The sequence below is a fragment of the Ictalurus punctatus genome, chromosome 6 (assembly GCF_001660625.3).
Source record: "Ictalurus punctatus breed USDA103 chromosome 6, Coco_2.0, whole genome shotgun sequence".
NCBI classification, from domain to species: Eukaryota; Metazoa; Chordata; class Actinopteri; order Siluriformes; family Ictaluridae; genus Ictalurus; species Ictalurus punctatus.
In genome coordinates, this window is record NC_030421.2 from 5213542 (window position 1) to 5232604 (window position 19063).

General features: G+C 44.3%; 3 protein-coding genes across 3 annotated transcripts; 2 read left to right on the forward strand and 1 right to left on the reverse strand.

The window, feature by feature from the left end:
* Positions 1–8: 8 nt before the first annotated feature.
* Positions 9–13082, forward strand: ankar (ankyrin and armadillo repeat containing). The gene is made up of 23 exons (XM_047156287.2): positions 9–805; positions 1054–1494; positions 1995–2158; positions 2486–2601; positions 2933–3113; positions 3891–4113; positions 4275–4476; positions 4558–4766; positions 5146–5250; positions 5772–6019; positions 6407–6575; positions 6807–7048; positions 7356–7509; positions 8178–8339; positions 8441–8547; positions 9388–9510; positions 9625–9783; positions 9912–10029; positions 10122–10231; positions 10324–10520; positions 11777–11823; positions 12036–12618; positions 12909–13082. Exons 1-22 carry the CDS (start codon positions 265–267, stop codon positions 12173–12175), a joined length of 4158 nt encoding a protein of 1385 aa, XP_047012243.1. The 5' UTR covers positions 9–264; the 3' UTR covers positions 12176–12618; positions 12909–13082.
* osgepl1 (O-sialoglycoprotein endopeptidase-like 1) lies at positions 12297–15173 on the reverse strand. Its single transcript, XM_017470366.3, has 7 exons — positions 14779–15173; positions 13949–14336; positions 13660–13864; positions 13404–13552; positions 13112–13242; positions 12520–12591; positions 12297–12416 (listed from the first exon to the last, which is right to left on the reverse strand). The coding sequence occupies exons 1-7, from the start codon at positions 14964–14966 to the stop codon at positions 12332–12334; spliced, it is 1218 nt and encodes a 405-aa protein (XP_017325855.1). The 5' UTR covers positions 14967–15173; the 3' UTR covers positions 12297–12331.
* A 395-nt stretch (positions 15174–15568) lies between these two features.
* adat3 (adenosine deaminase tRNA specific 3) lies at positions 15569–17000 on the forward strand. Its single transcript, NM_001200459.1, is given in 1 exon segment — positions 15569–17000. A coding segment is annotated over 1 exon segment (1062 nt). The 5' UTR covers positions 15569–15840; the 3' UTR covers positions 16903–17000.
* Positions 17001–19063: the final 2063 nt, after the last annotated feature.

A 19063-nucleotide genomic window follows, 5' to 3' on the forward strand; every position in this document is an offset into this window, starting at 1 on the left:
AACTGTTTTTGTGCTCAAAAACGAGCAAGGGCGCCACCTTGTGGTCGATTTCCCTACAACGCGCTGGCTCAGGCGTCTCCTGTTGCTATGCCGACAGGCTTTGTCAAAAATAATATATACAGTTCGCTAATCACGCTAGCTGTGTTACTGCGTTAATTAAACAACGTGTTTATGCTTGAAATATGATGTATTTTGGAAGCGTTTATTGAGAACTTAAAAGACGAAAATATCATCATAATCTGAGACTTTAAAGAGAAATCACTCATGAGCATGGAGTCCTTAAACTTTTCCTCAGCACAAGCCTTCTTTGAGAAATACGATTGGAGAGAAGTTCAGGAGCTGCTCAGTCTCACCTCCTGCAGCTGGTTATTGGGTGGAGAAGATTTCCTCCAGTCTGTAGACCCTCCACCTGGAATGATCAGACAAATCCAAGCTGTGTTTCACCCCAACGCCATCATCCTGGCCCCCTGTGACTCCAGGGTGTCTATGGATTACAGGGTGGTCCATCAGATAATCCGAGAGCTCACAGTGGGAATATACTGCTTCAACCAAGTGCCGTCCATCAGCCTGGAGCCCAACCCTGATCAGAGCTCTGCGTGCCGCCTGACCCCGGCCTACTGCGACACCAAAGTGGGGCAGATCCTCATAAACATCGATTACACCATGAAGGCCCTGTGGCACGGAGCGTACATCCCTAAAGAAAAACGCCTCTGCTTCCTGGAACTGTGGAGGTCCAACATGGGTGTAGATCCCAAAGGAGCTCCTCAGGCTGAGAAAGACAGACTCGCTGAGTTTCTTACAGCAGGTCCACATTGATGTTTGTCTGTCTGTCTGCCTGTGCATCTATTTGTCTGTCTGTCTGTCTGCTTGCCTATCTGTCTGTCTGTCTGTCTGTATTCCTGTCTATCTATCTATCTATCTATCTATCTATCTATCTATCTATCTATCTATCTATCTATCATCCTGCCTGCCTGTCTGTCTGTCTGTATTATAGTTGATTCTAAAACTTGACAGCCCCACCTCTTTCTCTTCCCCGTTCGCTCTTTTCCGTAGGTCTAGTGGACATTTCTGATGACCCATGTTACCTGGGCATGTATGACGAAGACAAACAGAACCCTGATCCAATCTACCAGCCCAGCAGTGCAGAGGAGCAGAAGCTGTTCTCTCAGTACGTAGAGAACGTCCTGCTGAAGATCACCTCGTATCTGACCTCGGTCCGTCAGCACGAGAACCTGTTCACCTTCGAGGGCACACACAGCCTGTCCAACGTGGTGCGGCTGACGGAGGACGTTCTGGAGCTGGGCACGTACCAGCGGCTGCAGCAGAGGCTCTCTCGCCACGTCAGGCTGGTGAAGAAACACCTGGCACGCAAAATGGAGCTGGCCCGGGACCTGGCCTACCTGAAGCTCATCAGCTTCCTCGTGCCTTTCCTCATCGGGCTGAGGAAGAAGATGATGATTCCAGACCTGTCTCAAATGCTCCTGCCTATCTCAGGTCTGTACACATGGTCTCCTTGTATCGTCTTATAAGGAAGCACACTCACTTCCTGGCATGTGCAGCGTTTTCTTGTACTTCAAGAGAGAGAAAAAAAGAGAAGCTGGTGAAGGAACAGCAGTAAGAACACGAGCTAACGTTTCATGGATGTTCCCCAACATTAAATGTAACTGTAAATGGATAAAAAGTATGCCATACTTTAATACATGTGGCATAAGAGGAATAAAGCACTTCAAGATGTGTGCTTTATCCAGTCATGTTTTTATTCCCTGCATTTTCTATGCAATTTGTACAATGCAGCTATTTTACTTCCCAAACTTAACAAAAGTTCATCAAAACAATATACAATGAAATAGTGTTTTCTGCGAATTTGGAAATAGTGGTATTTTAGGGTTCATTCTATGAGCAGGAAGCAGTAAACTAAGACTAATCTTCACTTCCTGTGCTATAAGAGGTGCTACAGCTGGTACAGCTTGTGTTTTTGTTTTGTTTTTTGACAGATGACATGCTGAAAACCGAGCGAGAGTTACCGCCTCTTCTCCTCGGACCTACGTTTTCCTGTAAGCACTTTCCGTACAAGCCCAACGAGTATTTCCATCTTCACGGTGGGATTGAGGTTGATGTCGGGACTCCTGAGCTGGAGCACATCACCGAAGAGATGAAGGTCAGGAGGAGTCCAAAAACAGACCAACAAATCGCTGAAACGCACTCTAAGCAATATACATGCAATAATATAACACAAATATAACCATTATACATGGGCAATACGCTGCTACGTTATTCTGTACAAATGCTCCGGTTCTCTTTGCAGAACCATGATAAAAAAAATACCAAAAAATGTACACATAATAATAATAATAATAATAATAATAATAATAATAATAATAATAATAAAGCAACCAATTAATGCTAGGTTTTGGAAAAAAAAACCAGCTAATATGCACTTTATCTTAAAGTCCAAAATGAACAGAATTGATGTTTACTTGTCCAGGATGCCTTCACGACTCTACAGAATCATGCAATGGGCTATGTAAATGACCCCCTTCGGCAAGACGCGTCCTACTTGGAGCAGTTTCCTATCCCCCTCAGTGAGATTGGTGGGAAACGGTAGGAAAAGCTCAGTGTGTGTGTGTGTGTGTGTGTGTGTGTGTGTGTGTGTGTGTGTGTGTGTATATATATATATATATATATATATATATATATATATATGTATGTATGTGTATATATATATATATATATATATATATATATATATATATATATATATATATATATATGTGTGTGTGTGTGTGTGTGTGTGTGTGTGTGTGTGTGTGTGTATATATATATATATATATATATGTATATATATATATATATATATATATATATATATATATATATACACACACCTGTATGATGTGTCACTGTGTGCTGTAATTATTTCCTCATTCTGTAGCTATAGTGTGATCTCTATTGCACTGGCATCCTTCTATCCCCAACCCAACACCGTGCAGTGGTGGGAAACCATGAACAAGTCCATCAAAAAGATGCGGGAACAAAAGCTGCCATTAACTGACTTTCAGCTTCATGAGCAGTTTAAGAAAACGTTTGGTTATGCCAAGGCCATACAGTGCAAGGTAACATGAAATAATGAATAAATCATAAACTGTATATCCATGGGCTGTATTCAGAGCTGGAAAAATATCCCATGCCCATATCCCATATCCCAAAAGTCCCATGCCAATATTTACATATTCAGAGTCCAGGATATCAGTGCACACAGGTGAATTTTCTGGGTTTGGAATCCAGATTATTAAAATGACTCGAGTGTAGGTCACGCCAGGTGGGCCAGATTTTCTTGAGTCTGAAATAGTGCAGAATATCTAAAATAAAGTGCACTGTTTCTAAAGTGTCTTTTATGTATGTATTTATTTATTTATTTAAAATAAACGCTTCAATTCTTTTGCGCACAATTCTCAAAACGCCCACAAGATGGCACCATTTATCGGTGGCTTCGATATTACAAACCCGATATCCGATTATGGGAGAACGCTTAAATATCAGGGAAAATCACTAAAACCGATTATCGGTCGATTTCTATTCAAAAGTCTATAAATTCGCGCTCGATCCAGCACACAATTATTGCGCATTTTATTTTTTTATTAACTAATCTAAAACTTGACGTAGCTCATGATACGATAATGTGCGTGTAGGATGTAAGGCTATATCAAGCTATATTTTAGTCCGCAATTTTGAGGTTTCAAATTACTGAGCGCTCATCTGCTATGCTAGTTTGGTATCAATTCTTCACTATGTACGAGTACCTCGTCTCTGAACACAGCCCCTTATTAAGCCCCTTACTAAGGAGTTGCCAAAGCAAAGGAAGCTTAATTCGATGTTCGACTTGCCCACAGAGCGTTCCGTACGGATTGCGTGCAGCTGCAGAGCGTGGCCTCTCCGCCGTATTTCACACGCTGAGCTGTAAAAACGCACCGGGCCACCTGGGGGCGCTAGACGAGCGAGGCTACTCTTTACTCCACCACGCCGCCATGTGTAATCAGCCGCATATCATCTACCAGCTGGCAGCTGCCGGCGTCAACCTCAACCAGCCATGTGTCGGGAGGTTCGTCTGCTCCGGTACGTCCGCTCACACACACTTGTAGATCTTCAAAAAATACTCAGCAGCACTTTTAACGATGAATTTTTCAGCTGTTTCAATAAGTCTTACGAAAAGGAAATGCAATTCAAACCTGTCTGTCTTTGAAACGATTTCATTTCGTTATCTACCTTTCTGTCAGGACTCACGCCGCTACACCTGGCAGCTCAGTGCGGCTCTCTCGAGGCCCTCAGCTGCCTGATCGCTCTGCAAGCCGACTGCACGCTCACGGACCGGAGAGGCTGGCTGGCTGTGCACTTCTCAGCCTTTTACGGCCAGGTCTCGTGCGTCCAGGCCCTGTGCAGGAAAGATCCCACGTTGCTGGATGTATCCACATCTGCAGAGTAAGTTGTAAGATTTATTATCTCCATTTACATCTGTGTTAAGTGTTCAGGAGGAATAACAACCACACTGGTGTGTCACAGGTACTGCAGCACGCCCCTCTTACTCTCGGCCATGTCAGGATCTCTGGAGGCTCTGGACTACCTGCTGTCGAACGGGGCAAATTGGAGAACGGCGGACAGCGAGGGCAATAACGTGGTCCAGCTGGCGGCTCTTTACTTCCACACCAACATCCTCAGGCATCTCGTTCAGCTGAATCTGGACGGCCTCCCTGTGTGGAGGATTCTCGTTGGTATGTCGCAGTACACCTATTAGTCACATGACCGTACCGTCTTACCTTCCGCCGATTATTTGTATGTTTTATTCGTTAAGTATTTATCATTATTTACTATTTTTTCTCTTGGGTTTTTGCACATTACTATTTATATTGTTAATGTAGATTTAAAGTGGCAGTCAGTAACTTTTAAACCCCTCTGCTGGTTGCAAGATGACATGCACACACACACAGACACAATAGTAAACACTAACCAGCCTTCTTCTTGGACCCCATCTGTAAAAAATACAATACGTATGTCTGTGGGTTTAAGGACTAGGGGCGGAGCTGAGCATATTTCAACAGTGCTTGAAATATGACATTAACATGACATTTTTGTGTGTGTGTGTGGCTGCAGAGATGTTACGGAGTGAGGAGAACAAGAGGTTAGAGATGGCCGTCAGGTGCATGGAGGCTCTCTGTGTGAACGCTGACCCCTTCTGGGAGGACATCATGGATGCAGGTCAGTGACGTTTGTTCCCAGCAGTGGACAGTTTTAGAGACATCGATAAAGGAATAATGCGATGTTTTTCAGTCTAAAAACTGTCAAAAACTAGAACTCAAAACTTGTATAAGGAAGGAATAAAATACCTATAACTGAACATCCTGAAGTGTTTTATTCCTCTTATACCGTAAGCAATTTCCCAACACTTCATACTCATTTTCCGGTTATCATTACCGTAAATTTCCCAGTAAACAGTCTCACCATCTTCTCTTTAAAAAAAAAAAAAAAATGAATACGTCAAAAATCACAATCCTTAAGACGTTGGAAAACATACCAAGTCCCCGCAAATGAGAAGTCACTATGGAAACGATAACGTATTATAACGAACGCATTAAAAAGTAACAAACACTGCGCACTACAGTCAGAGCTGCTGTTATAGAAAACCTCCTGACCAATCAGAATCGAGAATTCGGCAGCGACGTACTCTTGGTACAGTGACCCAACGTACATTAATGCTCAATGTGTATGCGCTGTGACAGGCGGGATCTCAGTCCTGGTGGAGATTTTGCTCAGCGGGAGGCCGTTGTTCCAACGCATGGCTGCGGCCGTGTTGTGTCACATGACGAAGAACGTTCCGGTGTGCGAGGAGCTGGTGCGCTTCGGTGTGGTCCAAGTTCTCATCAGACACCTCAGCAGCCGTCATCCAGAGCTTCGCTCGCGCTGCACCGTTATACTGACAGACCTGGCTGGTCACAGCGGATCGTATCAGACTCATATCGCTGAGCTGGTGAGTGAGTCTACATGGGTACGGATTGACAGCATAACCGTCTGAGATATACGGTACTTATGGGATCATTTTAATTATTAAATAACATAATAATAATAATAATAATAATAATAATAATAATAATAAGCACCATACTAACGACATAGTAAGGAATATGAAATGAAACAAAACAGCTCATAGATATTTCTAGATGAGTAAGATTGTTGTCAAATCTCTTCAGAGCAGAAATACTTGTTATTGTGGTCTTAAATCAGCTATAAATATAACCCATAATTCTTATCACACTGACTCTTATAATATTAATCATCTGTGTCATGTTGTTATAAGAAAATCATCAACAGCAGGGTGATTTAAAGAAGTTTTCTATGTGTGTGTGTGTTCTATGAGGGTGGGGTTGCCCCCACGGTACAGCTGCTGACCTCTGACCTCCAGGACGTGCTAGTGAACGCCGTGAGGTGTATCCGGGCGCTGTGTGTCGCTTGTCCCCGAAACCAGACCATGGCGGCACTTTGTGGAGCCATCCCACAACTGGTCGATTTACTCACTGTGAACTCTGGTACTGTACAGTACTCGCATCAGAAAAAAAAGTTGCTATAGCAACACTCAGTAATGATACACATTACTTTTCACAATATATTTATATAACTTATCAAATTATTATCAACTCATGATTGATTTTCGCTTTGTTACTTATTATGGTTAATAAGAAGTTATTGTTTGCTGGGGAAGCATTGTTACACATAATACACAACTTGTATTTGAACGTGTGTGTGTGTGTGTGAAACAGAGGTCCTTCAGGGAGAGGCGTGTCTGGCTCTGGCTGAACTGGCCCATGGCCACACGGAGAACCAGGACCTGATTTGTGGTGCGTGTGCCGTGCCCCCTGTGGTGCAGGTCCTGAGCTCCAGAAAGATCTCCAGCCAAGTGAAAGCTGCCAAAGTCCTGGAAGCCATAGCTCACCAAAACCCTGTCGTACAGGAACAGTTTCTGAACAAATCCGCCGCCAGACTTCTTCTGCGCCTCTTAAAGGTGACACGATTACGGCTCAGCTTTTAATCAAATTGCTCTCGGATTGATTCTATTATAGATTCTAATACCCTTCATTTCATTTATGATGGATTTCTACATAACTGGAACGATAGAGTCTGGGATCATGCTGTGAAATTCTAATAAACCTACTGGAAAGAAAAATACTTAATCTGATTAAACGGAACTATGTGGATACTGTATTATTACTTTTGGTTGAAAATGAATCGGAAAAAAAAACAAAAAACAACAACCTTGTTTTGGCGACACGGTTAAAGAGTGAGGATATGTTTCTGTTCTGGTGCCACAGGTTTTCGATCGGGAGGTGAGGGAACAGGGCGCGACGGCTCTCTGGGCCTTAGCGGGACACACACGGAAGCAGCAGAAGCACATAGCCGAGCTCATCGGTTACCGTTTCGTCCTGGATCTGCTCCTGTCCACGTCGGATAAAATGCAATACGTGGGTAAGGCCGCAGGGACGGGGACGGGGACGGAGCTCAGCTCGTTACAGCGTGTCCTGTTCCAAAATCCACAGCATTGTAAATTTAAAATAAAGCCTTCCCAGCGAAGTTGTCATCTCGTACGATCTCACGAGGGTAACAAAACCGCGTGCCAAGCACAGTAAAAACAGTACTCGATGACACGGCGATGACAGGTCCTGGCCATGATAAGCCGTGCTGAACGCTGATCGACAGCCATTTGGGCCGAGCGTTCTTCCTGCTACTGTGAGAAGGGTCGCGTCCGGCGGGAAAGCGAGCAACACGTTTCCTGTCTCGAGATGCTACTCGTCTGCTAGACTCATAAAGCAGACGGACGTGCACTCAGGAAAACCTTCCGCTCCTCGTGCGTCGCTTCTCGCCTCTTGTTTTTGCCATCAGCGTCCATGACTTACATGACACGGTCACAGGGAGTTATTCTGCTACCAGATTTGAACACTTCCTCGTGTCTGGCGCTGGAGAGCGACAGGTCTGTTTAAAAGCTCCCGTCTAGCAGCGGTTCCCCGAACTCCCTCTAGACCCTTTTCAGCCAGAGTTGTTCTCACATTAGATCTATAAAATGCAGCATGTGGAACAGGTCACTTGGACCTTTTTTTTTTTTTTTTGGCCTACCTGTCTGGTTATATGATTTGCAGGATGCCAGGCGGTGACGGCACTTAGCCGAGACTGCCGCGCCCATCAGAACGGACTGTGTAGGGAAAACGTCGTGCCACCATTAGTGCGACTGCTGCGTTTCTCCCGTACTACTGAGAGAACTCTGCTCAGTGTTGTCACTGCACTCGGGACCTTGTGTATCGGTAATGTTTGAATAGTCTTTTAATATTACATCAGAAATAATTCGTTTAAGTATATACTGTCACTGTATATATATATCACAGAGCTTTTGATCTGATTACAGGAGTGGCACACACGCATAACAGAAACAGCCAGAATGTGATTTACGAGGAAAAAGCCATTCCGACATTGTTAGCGCTTCTGCAAAGCAACAAAGGTCTCGAGGTTAAGGTACATAAAAAGCATGTGTGTGTGTGTGTGTGGATGTAAGGAGTAAAACAACAACATTGTTATGGGGAAAATACTTAACAACAGGATGAAGCAGAGTAAAAAAACCCCCAATAAAAACCAAATTCTAATGGTTTCCACTACAAATGCCATCAGCTAACCATTAAAACCATTAACGGTATCCACTAGACATAACATGCCAGGCAACAAGGCAACAAGTTAACAGTAGAGACCCACAGGTTACAATCTCTTATTCCGTCAAAACCTATACAATTCCCATTATAACCATTAAAACCATTACAAATTCTATCAGGGTTTCTTCTGTTGTTGTTGTTGTTGTTGTTGTTGTTGTTGTTTTTTCTCCCAGCAGGGAGATGGATTAAAAGCACAACCTGAAGTGTTTTATTCCTCTTCGGCCACATTAAAAATGTTTCACACGTCTTTGCTTCATACATTTACAGTTACAACTTCGTTCCTGTTATTACTTACGCTATAGCGGCTCTAAACAGCCGTCCCCTCACCAGCCCCCCTCCCCCCCATAATAAAAGTAAAATACGCAGCTTTTCGCGTTACCGAGAAACAGCAAACCAGCTACTGAACATGAGGGAATGTTTCAAAACTCTGCCACTGGAGACTCCGTCTTACATAAATGTAAAATAACAGACATTACAGACTTCCCCATATCAACAATGACATGTTTTTTGATCTGGGTTTATGTGCCATACAAACCTATGCGTACGTTATTACTATAGAATATACTGTATGGCCTACAATCAAGTTCTTGATTTACGCTAAAACGCGTACATTCGAGTACCTCATGGAGTTTTTTTGACCCCTCGACAGGTCCAGGTCTCTCAGACTCTGGCGTGCATCTTGATGGGCAACCAGGAGCTTCAGACGACCTTCTGGGAGCAAGAAGACTTCTCCTACGACGTCATTCTGGAGCTGCTACAAGCCCAAGACAGAGTAACTGGCGTCTTTATCACAGCTACATTTCACCCGTAGTGTTATTTATTCGCCGTTTATATGCTCAGATTTCCGTCAGAACTGATTTTATGAAACGTCGTGTCATTTTATCAGAGCGTCCGTCTGGAGGCGGGCCACGCCCTGGCGCTGTTTGCGTACGATAACCCGAAGCAGCAGGCAGCTATTAAGAAAAAGGGAGGAGTTCCAGCGCATGCGTTCGAGACATTTTTAGGTGCTGACGACGAATCCGAAAGGGCCAAGGCTGCATTTCAGGTGGCAGGACATCCGTAAACAATTTCTCAATGAAACGATTTTAGCTACAGAGATTTCGTACGTATTCAGGACTCTTGCTATGCGATCGGTCTGAACGATAACACGTGAAATATTACTATTTACTTCAGATGATCGCGCTAGCTAAAGTGATTACTGGCTCGGACCAAGTGACACTGACTGCGAGAGGAGTCACAATTCTGGTAAAATTACTGCAGTCAAAGAAAAACACTACTTTGGTCCTTACAGGTGAGTTAGAAACACGGAGCAGAGCTTATAACGTCATCATGTTAAATATTACAGAACATTTTATTCATTCCCATTGCTTTGTGTGACTCCAGCTCAGTTCCTGGCCAGCCTGGCCCAGACCAGAGCAGGCATCTCAGACGGCGTAGTGACTATGGGAGCGATAGAGCACCTCTCCGCGCACCTCTACTCTGAGGACGAGGAGGTACAGTACACCTGATCGAATCGATCCAGTTAAACCACCTTGCTTGTTTGTATCCATCAACTTCATCGAGATGGCACAACATCTTCACGCAGGTACGCACGGCCTGCGCCAGTGCCCTCGGTTACCTGAGCTTCAACTGCTTTGCACATCGCCTCCTGCTGGTGGAATGCAGGAAAAATCCACAGACATACACAGCGCTGAAGGACCATTTAGCCCAGGATGCCAAAATATGCAGCAAGTTCACGTCCGAGTTCAAAAGACAGAGAAAAGTGGGCCTTCCGTCAATCAGGTATCGCTACCGTCGTTCACTCAGAGGGGTTCGTTCTCATTAGAGGTCTAGGTGTGGAACAAATTCGCCGATTAACTGGATTCTTAATTGTAATGTTATTATTTGAACTCCTTTATTAATGACAGAAGTCTGAACCCAACTGTTACCTAGCTGTAATTCATTCCTAATTCGTTTACTGTAGTTAATAAGTAAGGAATGAAACTCTTGAGGGTGTGCTGTCGGAGGAAAATAATCACGTCTGGGGTGGTGCGATGAACCCAAAGTGGAGTCACTTTGGGTTCCACAGCACGTCCGGGAGTGTTTTATTCCCCTTATACCACAGCAGTTTGGCGGTGAGGACAATTTTGGTATTTACTAAGGAACGACGTCATTACTCATTTATAGCATCATTCATAATGTTGTGCAACGTCCTCAAGACAAGTTCTGTTCTCGTTTACGTTATCGCAGCTATAAACAGTCGCTCCCCGAGACTCGAAACAGTCGAGACGCGTCGTCATCGCGCATTCGGCCGAAGCCCACTTCGATTCATGTGCGTCGAACACGACTACAGCAAAAAAGTCATCGCTGCGAAAGAGCGTGCAAAACAAAATTCTGCACAATTGCGATTTTGAGAATCCGGGTGGTTTTCCGCAAAAAAACAAACAAACAAAAAACACACACACCACAAAAAACTCCGCAAGTTGCATTGCGAATTTTGAAAAAAGCCGCAGCAACGTCAAGAGTCGCGACGATCACAAAAAAAATACCTGCGAAATCCCGTACGGACTGCTCACTGAGAATCCGCGAAATCATCAACTCCTCTGTCTGACAACGCTGGAAATCTCGCCGTTACTGTTCCTGACACTGGAGACTCCTTCCGTAAACGTGAAATAAACATTTCAGCTTCACCATATCGATAACTATATATCTTTTTTTTTTTTTTTTAAAAAGATTCATTCAAGTTTCTATAGCTGTTGTTCTATAGCTAGAACGACCGCGAATACGATCCGATCTGTTGCTGTTTGAAAACGGATCGCTTTCTGACCAATCAGACTGAAGAACTCAGCAGCGCTGTGGTATAATGGTGTAGTTTACAGTGTTACTGTATAACATGGTTTAAAATGGTTTAAAAGCGTGTATATCACACTATTTAAGGGGTCAGTACTGTATTTCATTACCTTTGTTATTTTGTTTACCTGCTTAAAATGTAGCTAAGCATCTTAAGTGGAACATTCACGCCATTAACCGGCTAATCTAAAAAAAAATTTTCTATACAGTTTCCAGACAAAATGGAGTCCACCTTTCGGTCAGCTCTCTAATAAAGGTTCGTGACTCGTCTTCTATTTAATCCATTTCCTTTCCGTTTTATTTGCACTGGAAGAGTGGTTCGTCATTATTCAGACTGAACTTTGACTCGACCTGGTGTTCAAACTGAACTCCGTCATGTCTCATGTCTGAAAGGAGCTTCAGAGATATCAGGACTTCGTGAGATATCCCTGAGCTGTTTAACGCCTGTCCTCTCATGTCTCCTTCCAGACGCACCACGTGGCTCCGACAGAACCCGCTCGGCCCCGGAGCGGCGTCCCCGCAGGAGCAGGACGGCCGATCCCGGGGTCCGACGCGCAGACAAGTCCTCCTGCGGTACTGATCCGTGTCTAAACACTAAGCCTCAATAATGACACGTGACTGCTCTCGGATCAGCGATTCCACCCTAGCTACACTCGTTACAAAAACAATACACACACACACAGATATTTCTGCACATATATATATATATATATACACACACATTTTATTTGATCTAAATGACAATCACACTATTAAATGCAATTCTAGCTTTTCATCTTCAGTTTTAACACAGGAAGCTTGATCGTAGCATCTCTAACCTCCGTAGATATATCTCTGCCCAACGGAGCTCTGAGAGAAAACCCATCACACACACCATCACCAAACAGATGAGTGAATAAAAAACGATAATAACGATGAGCATCGTGCGTCTACATCAATTACGGAAACTCACTTTGGCTCGTAGGTGACGTCCTGAGTGTGGGACACAACCCCTTTTCCCTGCTTCAGTCTCTCCACACCGTTCCTGAGGACAGAAATAGCTGTTTAAAAGGTGCGGTTTGTCCTTTTTTAAGTGTTTCCAGGCGTTAAGAAAGAAATAAAAAGACAAACAAAGTAAAATATTTTTACTACAACAGCAAATCCTGAAGTGTTCATTATTATTAATATTATTAACCGTTTATAGTTACACTTAACGTTGTTGAACGTCCGTTTTTAATTTTAAAACTCTATCATTCGCCTTTGATTATGACGTAATGACGACGCCACGTACTGAACTCGGGGCTGAGGAGACGGTCCCGACTTTCCGAGTAGGAATTCTGATTGTCTTTGTTTATTTCCTAGTCGGAGATCGGGAATTCCCAGTCACAGGCTTTCACCGAACGCGTAATTTTACTTCCCCGACGGCCGCTACTGCAACCGAGGCGCAGTATCAGACATTTTTACAGCGCACGGAAGAAGAGAAAGAGCGCCCTGAATGTTACAAATGGCCCCTTTAACGGGACGTCAGGATCGAGGCACCGTGTCGGAGGACGTCCCGTCCGTACCATGCGATCATCACGCCGTTATCTGTGCAGAATTTAGCCGGAGGACAGAGTAACTGCAACCCCGTGGCATCAGTGACGATCCTCAGTGTCTCTCGTATGTAATCGTTGCTTGCTACTCCTCCTGATACAACCTGCAAAGGGAGAGAGAGAAAGAGAGAGAGAGAGAGAGAGAGAGATTAACTAAAGGAAGGCTGTGCCAAATTCTCTGAAATTCCCGATGCGATTAAACCAATCTGGAGTTGATTTAAAAAGCTAAGCATCACTGCGGAACCCTGCCGCATGAAGGACTTACCAGAGTCGGGTTGTTTTGTGGTAAAAGGTCACGGGCTTTGCAGAATAAAATGGCCCTGTGTGTGCGTTTGGTGATGTGCGAGGCGATGGTGTGCTGCGCCGCTGCAGCGATGTCCTGCACACAGGATAATAACTGCCCCGGCTCAATTCCTACCATGACACGCAGCATCGGTACCACATTCGTGTAAACTCACCCTGCACTTGGATCCAATAATAATAATAATAACAATAATAACAATAAAGTGATAAATAATCACCTTCCTGCTTTTCTTTTTTGTTGATAGCCATGGTCACTTGGTTGCGAATGCCAGCGAAGGAGAAGTTGCAGTCGTAGTGCTGCCCCATGGGTGATTTAAACTGGAACCGCAGGCGGTCTCCTTCTTTCGCTAAATGCTCGATCGCTTGTCCGCCGCCGAGACCGCGACACTTCGGGTGATTAATGAGAGACAGACGTCTCGCCACCTGTCGGATCGAAACGCAACCTGTTGACGATACATTAACAAAGCGCACAATTCTCCAGCTCGAGTGCAGCTGTGTTTCCAATACCTTATCCAGAGTGTCTCCTGGAGCCTCGTCTAGCGTCTGCCCTAACAGTAAAAAATCGTCGATGCCTCTCGCCAGCGCCAGGAGAGAGTGACCTCCTGACACGAGCAGCACCAGAAACGGGAAGTCCACGTGCCGGAGCATCCTCACGGTCAGAGCATGGGCCTCCATATGATGAATGGGGATGAAAGGCTTTTCGTGTCGTCTTACGAAGCTCAGGCTGAAGCGTAAGCCGACACCGAGGCTCAACGCAAGACCCGGTTTGACCGTCGTGGCCACGGCGCTGAGTTCACGCGGTGTAATGCCGCTCCTGTCCAACGCCTCCTGCACCACTCTGTTAATGTTCTCTTCATGGAGGCGCTGGGCGACGGGCGGGATGATCCCTCCTGCTCTGTGGGAGAAACCGCGTAAAACATCAACACGCACAAGCTCCATCAGCAACAACCAAGCTTTAACAGATCACACGAGACACCGCCTCGAGATCACGATTTACTGGTTATAATGGGATTCATACTGGTTTTAATGGAAACTGTAATGATCCCTGTGGGGCTCTAATGGTGACTTGTTACCATCTGTTGATGGCAGATTATATCTAGTGGATACCATTAAGGACTAATAATGGCAATGCTTTTCTGATGGTTTGTAATGGTATTTGTAGTGGAATCCTTTTTTTTTTTTTTTACAGCTACAGAAATGTAATTAAATTACAGTAGGGCTCTCAAGTTATTTGGAGGTGATTTATATTTGATCTCTTCCTAAAAACAGCCTTAAATGGACTCTGTGAGTGTGGACGCTCTGCAGTCTGTGTGAAAGGAGTTAAAGGAATGCTTTACTTCAAGTGCACTTCTTTCTGTGAGTGTAAGGATTCTCCGAGGATTGTCCCAGTCTCATCCAGGACAGCAGCTCCAGTCTCATCACAGCTCGTCTCGATGCCCAACACCAGTCTGGGTCTGATCTGAGAAGCTCTCCTGCATGTTTTATATCCCATAAACACGCATGGCACTGATCCTCGTGCAAACATACTGCAGGCTGAATCAGGTCACCTATTACACCTAATCTACTGCAACATTTTAAGCATAGTCATCAAAAATAATTCTACTAATCATCGTCTTGTCTTACAAGAACGGATATTTGACTACAAACACAAAAAATGACGTTATAAACTCGTTGCAGACGATTCACGCCAACTTTAAGCTTTTCCCACTCGTATTCATGCGTATTCACCGCGTCCTCCTCTGTGATTAGCTGCTAGCTCAGACTCAAACAGTGGATTGGATAGTTTTTCAGCACGCTAGCCAATCATGACAAAGAAGGCGGGCTCTGTCGGAATGCGAGTAGGATTAAAATGCCGGACACAAAAAAATAGCTCCGATGTGCAACAGGAAACACTGTGTGTAGTTCCGCTTAATAAAGTAGATGTTGTGTAATTAACATAGGGGTTTAAAATTTTGTTATAATTTAAAATGGTACGCATATTAAGAAAGTATTCCTTCGCTTGTGTGTGTTTTTTTTTTTTTTTTTTTTAATTTTATTTAAAAAATAAAAACACGTCTTCAGATTCGGTAGAAAATACTGGAACCTTGAACGCTGAACTTTGTTTCTAGGGATTTGTAAAACACTGACGGACATCTGCAACCAAACGCTGGATTATTTCCCCCCTCAAACGTGCGAGTTTTATTTTATTTCATTTTATTAGATTTTTATTTATCCTCCGCGTTCAAACTTATTTTATTTATTATAACTATTTTACAATTTCCAGTCACGACTCAAGGTTTGTGTTTAGCCTCCAAGCAAAAATAATATACACGAGAGAGCAGAATTTTCGAGAATATTTGGTGTGAGTGTGTAAAAAGTGGAAATAATTTGGACTTGCTGAGCTGTAATGTATAAAGTAAATGTTTAAAATGGAGCCAGAGACTAAAAAGAGAAAAGGCATGGAGTATGATCCAGACTCTTGGCATGTCCTTCCTGTCTTGTCAGATGAAATGTCTGATGATGTTAAATTACTGGACGCTTATGCTGCCCCGATCACTGATAAACGCCAGACGTCGCGTCTGGTCAAAGACCTGTCTGTGGTCCACCCTTTAGCAGATCTCCATCATATTAAAAGAGTGAGAGCTTGCAAGGACAAGAGCAGTCCTCATCCGTTAGAAGTGATTGTGTGTCTTGTCAGCGATGTCTCCGTCCCCACCACCTTCGTGACACAACCTCAGCGTCCAGCATCCCTGACTGATCTCCTAAGCTCAAAAGACTTTAACTTCGAAGGTTTGGGAGAACCCTTCCCGGTCCGAATCCCAGCCCGAGCTCCTTTAACCAGGCCGCAGTTCGAGCAAGCGAGCCGTCACTGGCCGACGTCCTTCCACGAGGACAAACGAGTCACGCTGGGTTTGAAGGGACAGCTCTTCACGTCCAGGCAGAAAGCCAAAATCCAGGAATACATGACAACTGCCGTGGAGGCTGCGAGATCCGGACGCGAGGAAGGAATGGACGCGGTGGGCGCCGTGATCGTCGACCCAAAATCAGGACAGATCATCGCTGTAGGTCACGACCTGACCCAAGATCATCCTCTTCACCATGCTGTGATGGTGTGTATCGATCTGGTGGCCTGGGCACAAGGAGGAGGTGTGTATACATACGAGAAACACCCAGCGTGCAGATACACCGCCTCGGACCCACAGCTCTACGCGGGTCACAGCGAAACCTCAGGGTCAGAGGAAAACGTCCAGCCCTACATCTGCACCGGGTACGAGCTGTACGTCACCAGAGAGCCGTGTGTGATGTGCGCCATGGCTCTGGTCCACTCCAGGATCAGCAGTGTTTTCTACGGAACGGCATCTCCAGACGGCGCTTTGGGCACCAAGTACAAAATTCACTGCCAGAAAGAGCTGAATCACCATTTCGACGTTTATAAAGGAGTCATGCGACAGGCCTGCGAGGAACTGACTCCGTTAAAGTAACTCGTTTCTTAATGCTGCTTTTAATGGATGGATTTTCCTTGCGAGCCTTTGTTTTTATTTTTATTTGGTTGTTAATTAAAGATATTTTCAGATGATTTTAGCAATGCTTACTTCTTTACCGTATGTTATATATATACACACACACACACTCAGGTAAATACTTTCTGCACTTCGCATCCTTTTTTTCAAAATATATATTTTGCAGGTTAAATCTCTCTGATATTGAATCATTTATTATTGTAAAACTCATAAAACCTACTTTTTTGGTACTTGTGATGTCGACCCGTTCCTCCACGAGCTGAAGGCCTTAAAAACAGACAGATGCATTTCTTGAAAAAGGGAGAAAGAGAAACAGACCGATCGAAAGAAACAATTAAAGAAAGTGAGGGAAAGAGAAAAGAAAGTAAAACAGGAAATAGTGGAGAAAAGAAGAAAAAGAGAATACCAGAAAAGCAAAAAAAGGGGAGGGGGGGTCAGAAGGAAGAGAAATAATTAAAGAAAGGGAGAGAAAGATAATAAAAGACAGGAATTAGTGGGGGGGCAAATATCAGAACAGCAAACAATCAGGAACAGGCAGAAAGAGATAGAAAATACAGGTACATAATTAAAGAAAGGAAGGGAATACCAGAAAAGCACAAAGAGCAACAGGAAAGCAGACAGAAACACAGGAAAAAGAGAGAGAGAGAGAGAGAAAGGGGAAATAATTCAAGAAAGTGAGGAAGTTGAAGAAAGATAGATGGAGAATATTAAAAAGGTATAAGGAGAGGAAGAGAATACCAGAAAAGCAAAACTAGACAGGTGGATAGATGAAATAAATAAAGAAATGAAGGGTGGAGGAAGAGAGAACATGGAAAAGGAGAAAATGAACAAACAGCGTGGGAGCAATAAAGAAAAATTTAAAATGGAAAAAGACCAGCGAGTGAGTGCATATGAGAGAGAGAATCTATAGTGTGCACTTGTACTGAGTGTATATGCGTTTGAAGCAGAGCTGCTGATTGGTCATCTATAAAATCCACTGAGACATCACAAGTTTTAATCATGAGTTAATTTTTCAATCAAAATTGCTGTCGAATTCTGATTGGTCAGAAGTTATTGATTAATTTTCCATAACAGCAGCTCTGACCATTTCTACATGGGGCAGCTGTGGATCAGGTGGTAGAGCGGGTGGTTGTCTAATCGTAGGGTTGGCGGTTCGATTCCCGGCCCACGTGACTCCATGTGCCGAGGTGTTCTTGGGCAAGACACCACAAAAACCCCAAGTTGCTCCCGATGGCAAGTTAGCTTCTTGTATGGCAGCTTTGCTACCATTGGTGTGTGAGTATGGGTGAATGAGACAGTGCAAAGCGCTTTGGAACTGGTAAAGTTAAAAAAGCGCTGTATAAGTGCAGACCATTTACCATGAACTCTGTCATGTTCCTCAAACCGTTCCTGAACAGTTTTTGCAGTGTGTCAAGGCTCATTATCCTGCTGAAAAACGCCACTGCCATTAGGGAACACCGTTACCATGAAGGGGTGTACTCGGTCTGAAACAACGTTTAGGTAGGTGGTACGTATCAAAGTAACATCTGCATGAATACCAGGACCTGAGGTTTCCCAGCCGAACATCGCCCAGAGCATCACACTGCCTCCGCCGGCTCGCCTTCTTCCATCGCTCCAAGGTCCAGTTCTGATGCTCGCGTACTCACTGTAAGAGATTTCGGTGGTGTACAGGGGGTCAGCGTGGGCGCTCTGAACGGTCTGCAGCTACACAGCAAGCTGTGATGCTCTGTGTGTTCTGACTCCTGTCTATCATAACCATGATCCTATCGCCGGTTCTCCATCCTTGGACCACTTTTGGTCGGTACTAACCACTGAACACCCCACACGTCCTGGCATTTTAGAGATGCGCCGACCCAGACGTCTAGCCATCACAACTTGCTAAAACAACTCAGGGTTGTGACAGCGACTCCTCTTCATCACACCACGCTGGAATTCCGTGTTTCATTCCTTACATCCTTAATGTAGATATCAGTATAACAATATCCTGTTCATAGAAAGCCAAAAAAACCCTCAAATCTGAGTCACACACAGAGAGACAGAGAGATAGAGAGACAGAGAGATAGATAGAGACACACACACACACACACACACACACACACACACACACACACACACACACACA

Bases quoted from the DNA above. Each gene is read 5' to 3' on its own strand.
- ankar (XM_047156287.2), top strand. From the start codon at position 265: ATGAGCATGGAGTCCTTAAACTTTTCCTCAGCACAAGCCTTCTTTGAG. The intron at 4,477-4,557 runs GTAAGTTGTAAG...GGTGTGTCACAG, and splicing joins GATGTATCCACATCTGCAGA to GTACTGCAGCACGCCCCTCT. The intron at 10,521-11,776 runs GTATCGCTACCG...TTTTCTATACAG, and splicing joins GTGGGCCTTCCGTCAATCAG to TTTCCAGACAAAATGGAGTC.
- osgepl1 (XM_017470366.3), bottom strand. From the start codon at position 14,966: ATGTTTGCACGAGGATCAGTGCCATGCGTGTTTATGGGATATAAAACA. The intron at 12,592-13,111 runs GTACGGACGGGA...TTCTGTCCTCAG, and splicing joins AACGGCGTGATGATCGCATG to GAACGGTGTGGAGAGACTGA. The intron at 12,417-12,519 runs GTGAGTTTCCGT...GTTTTCTCTCAG, and splicing joins GACGTCACCTACGAGCCAAA to AGCTCCGTTGGGCAGAGATA.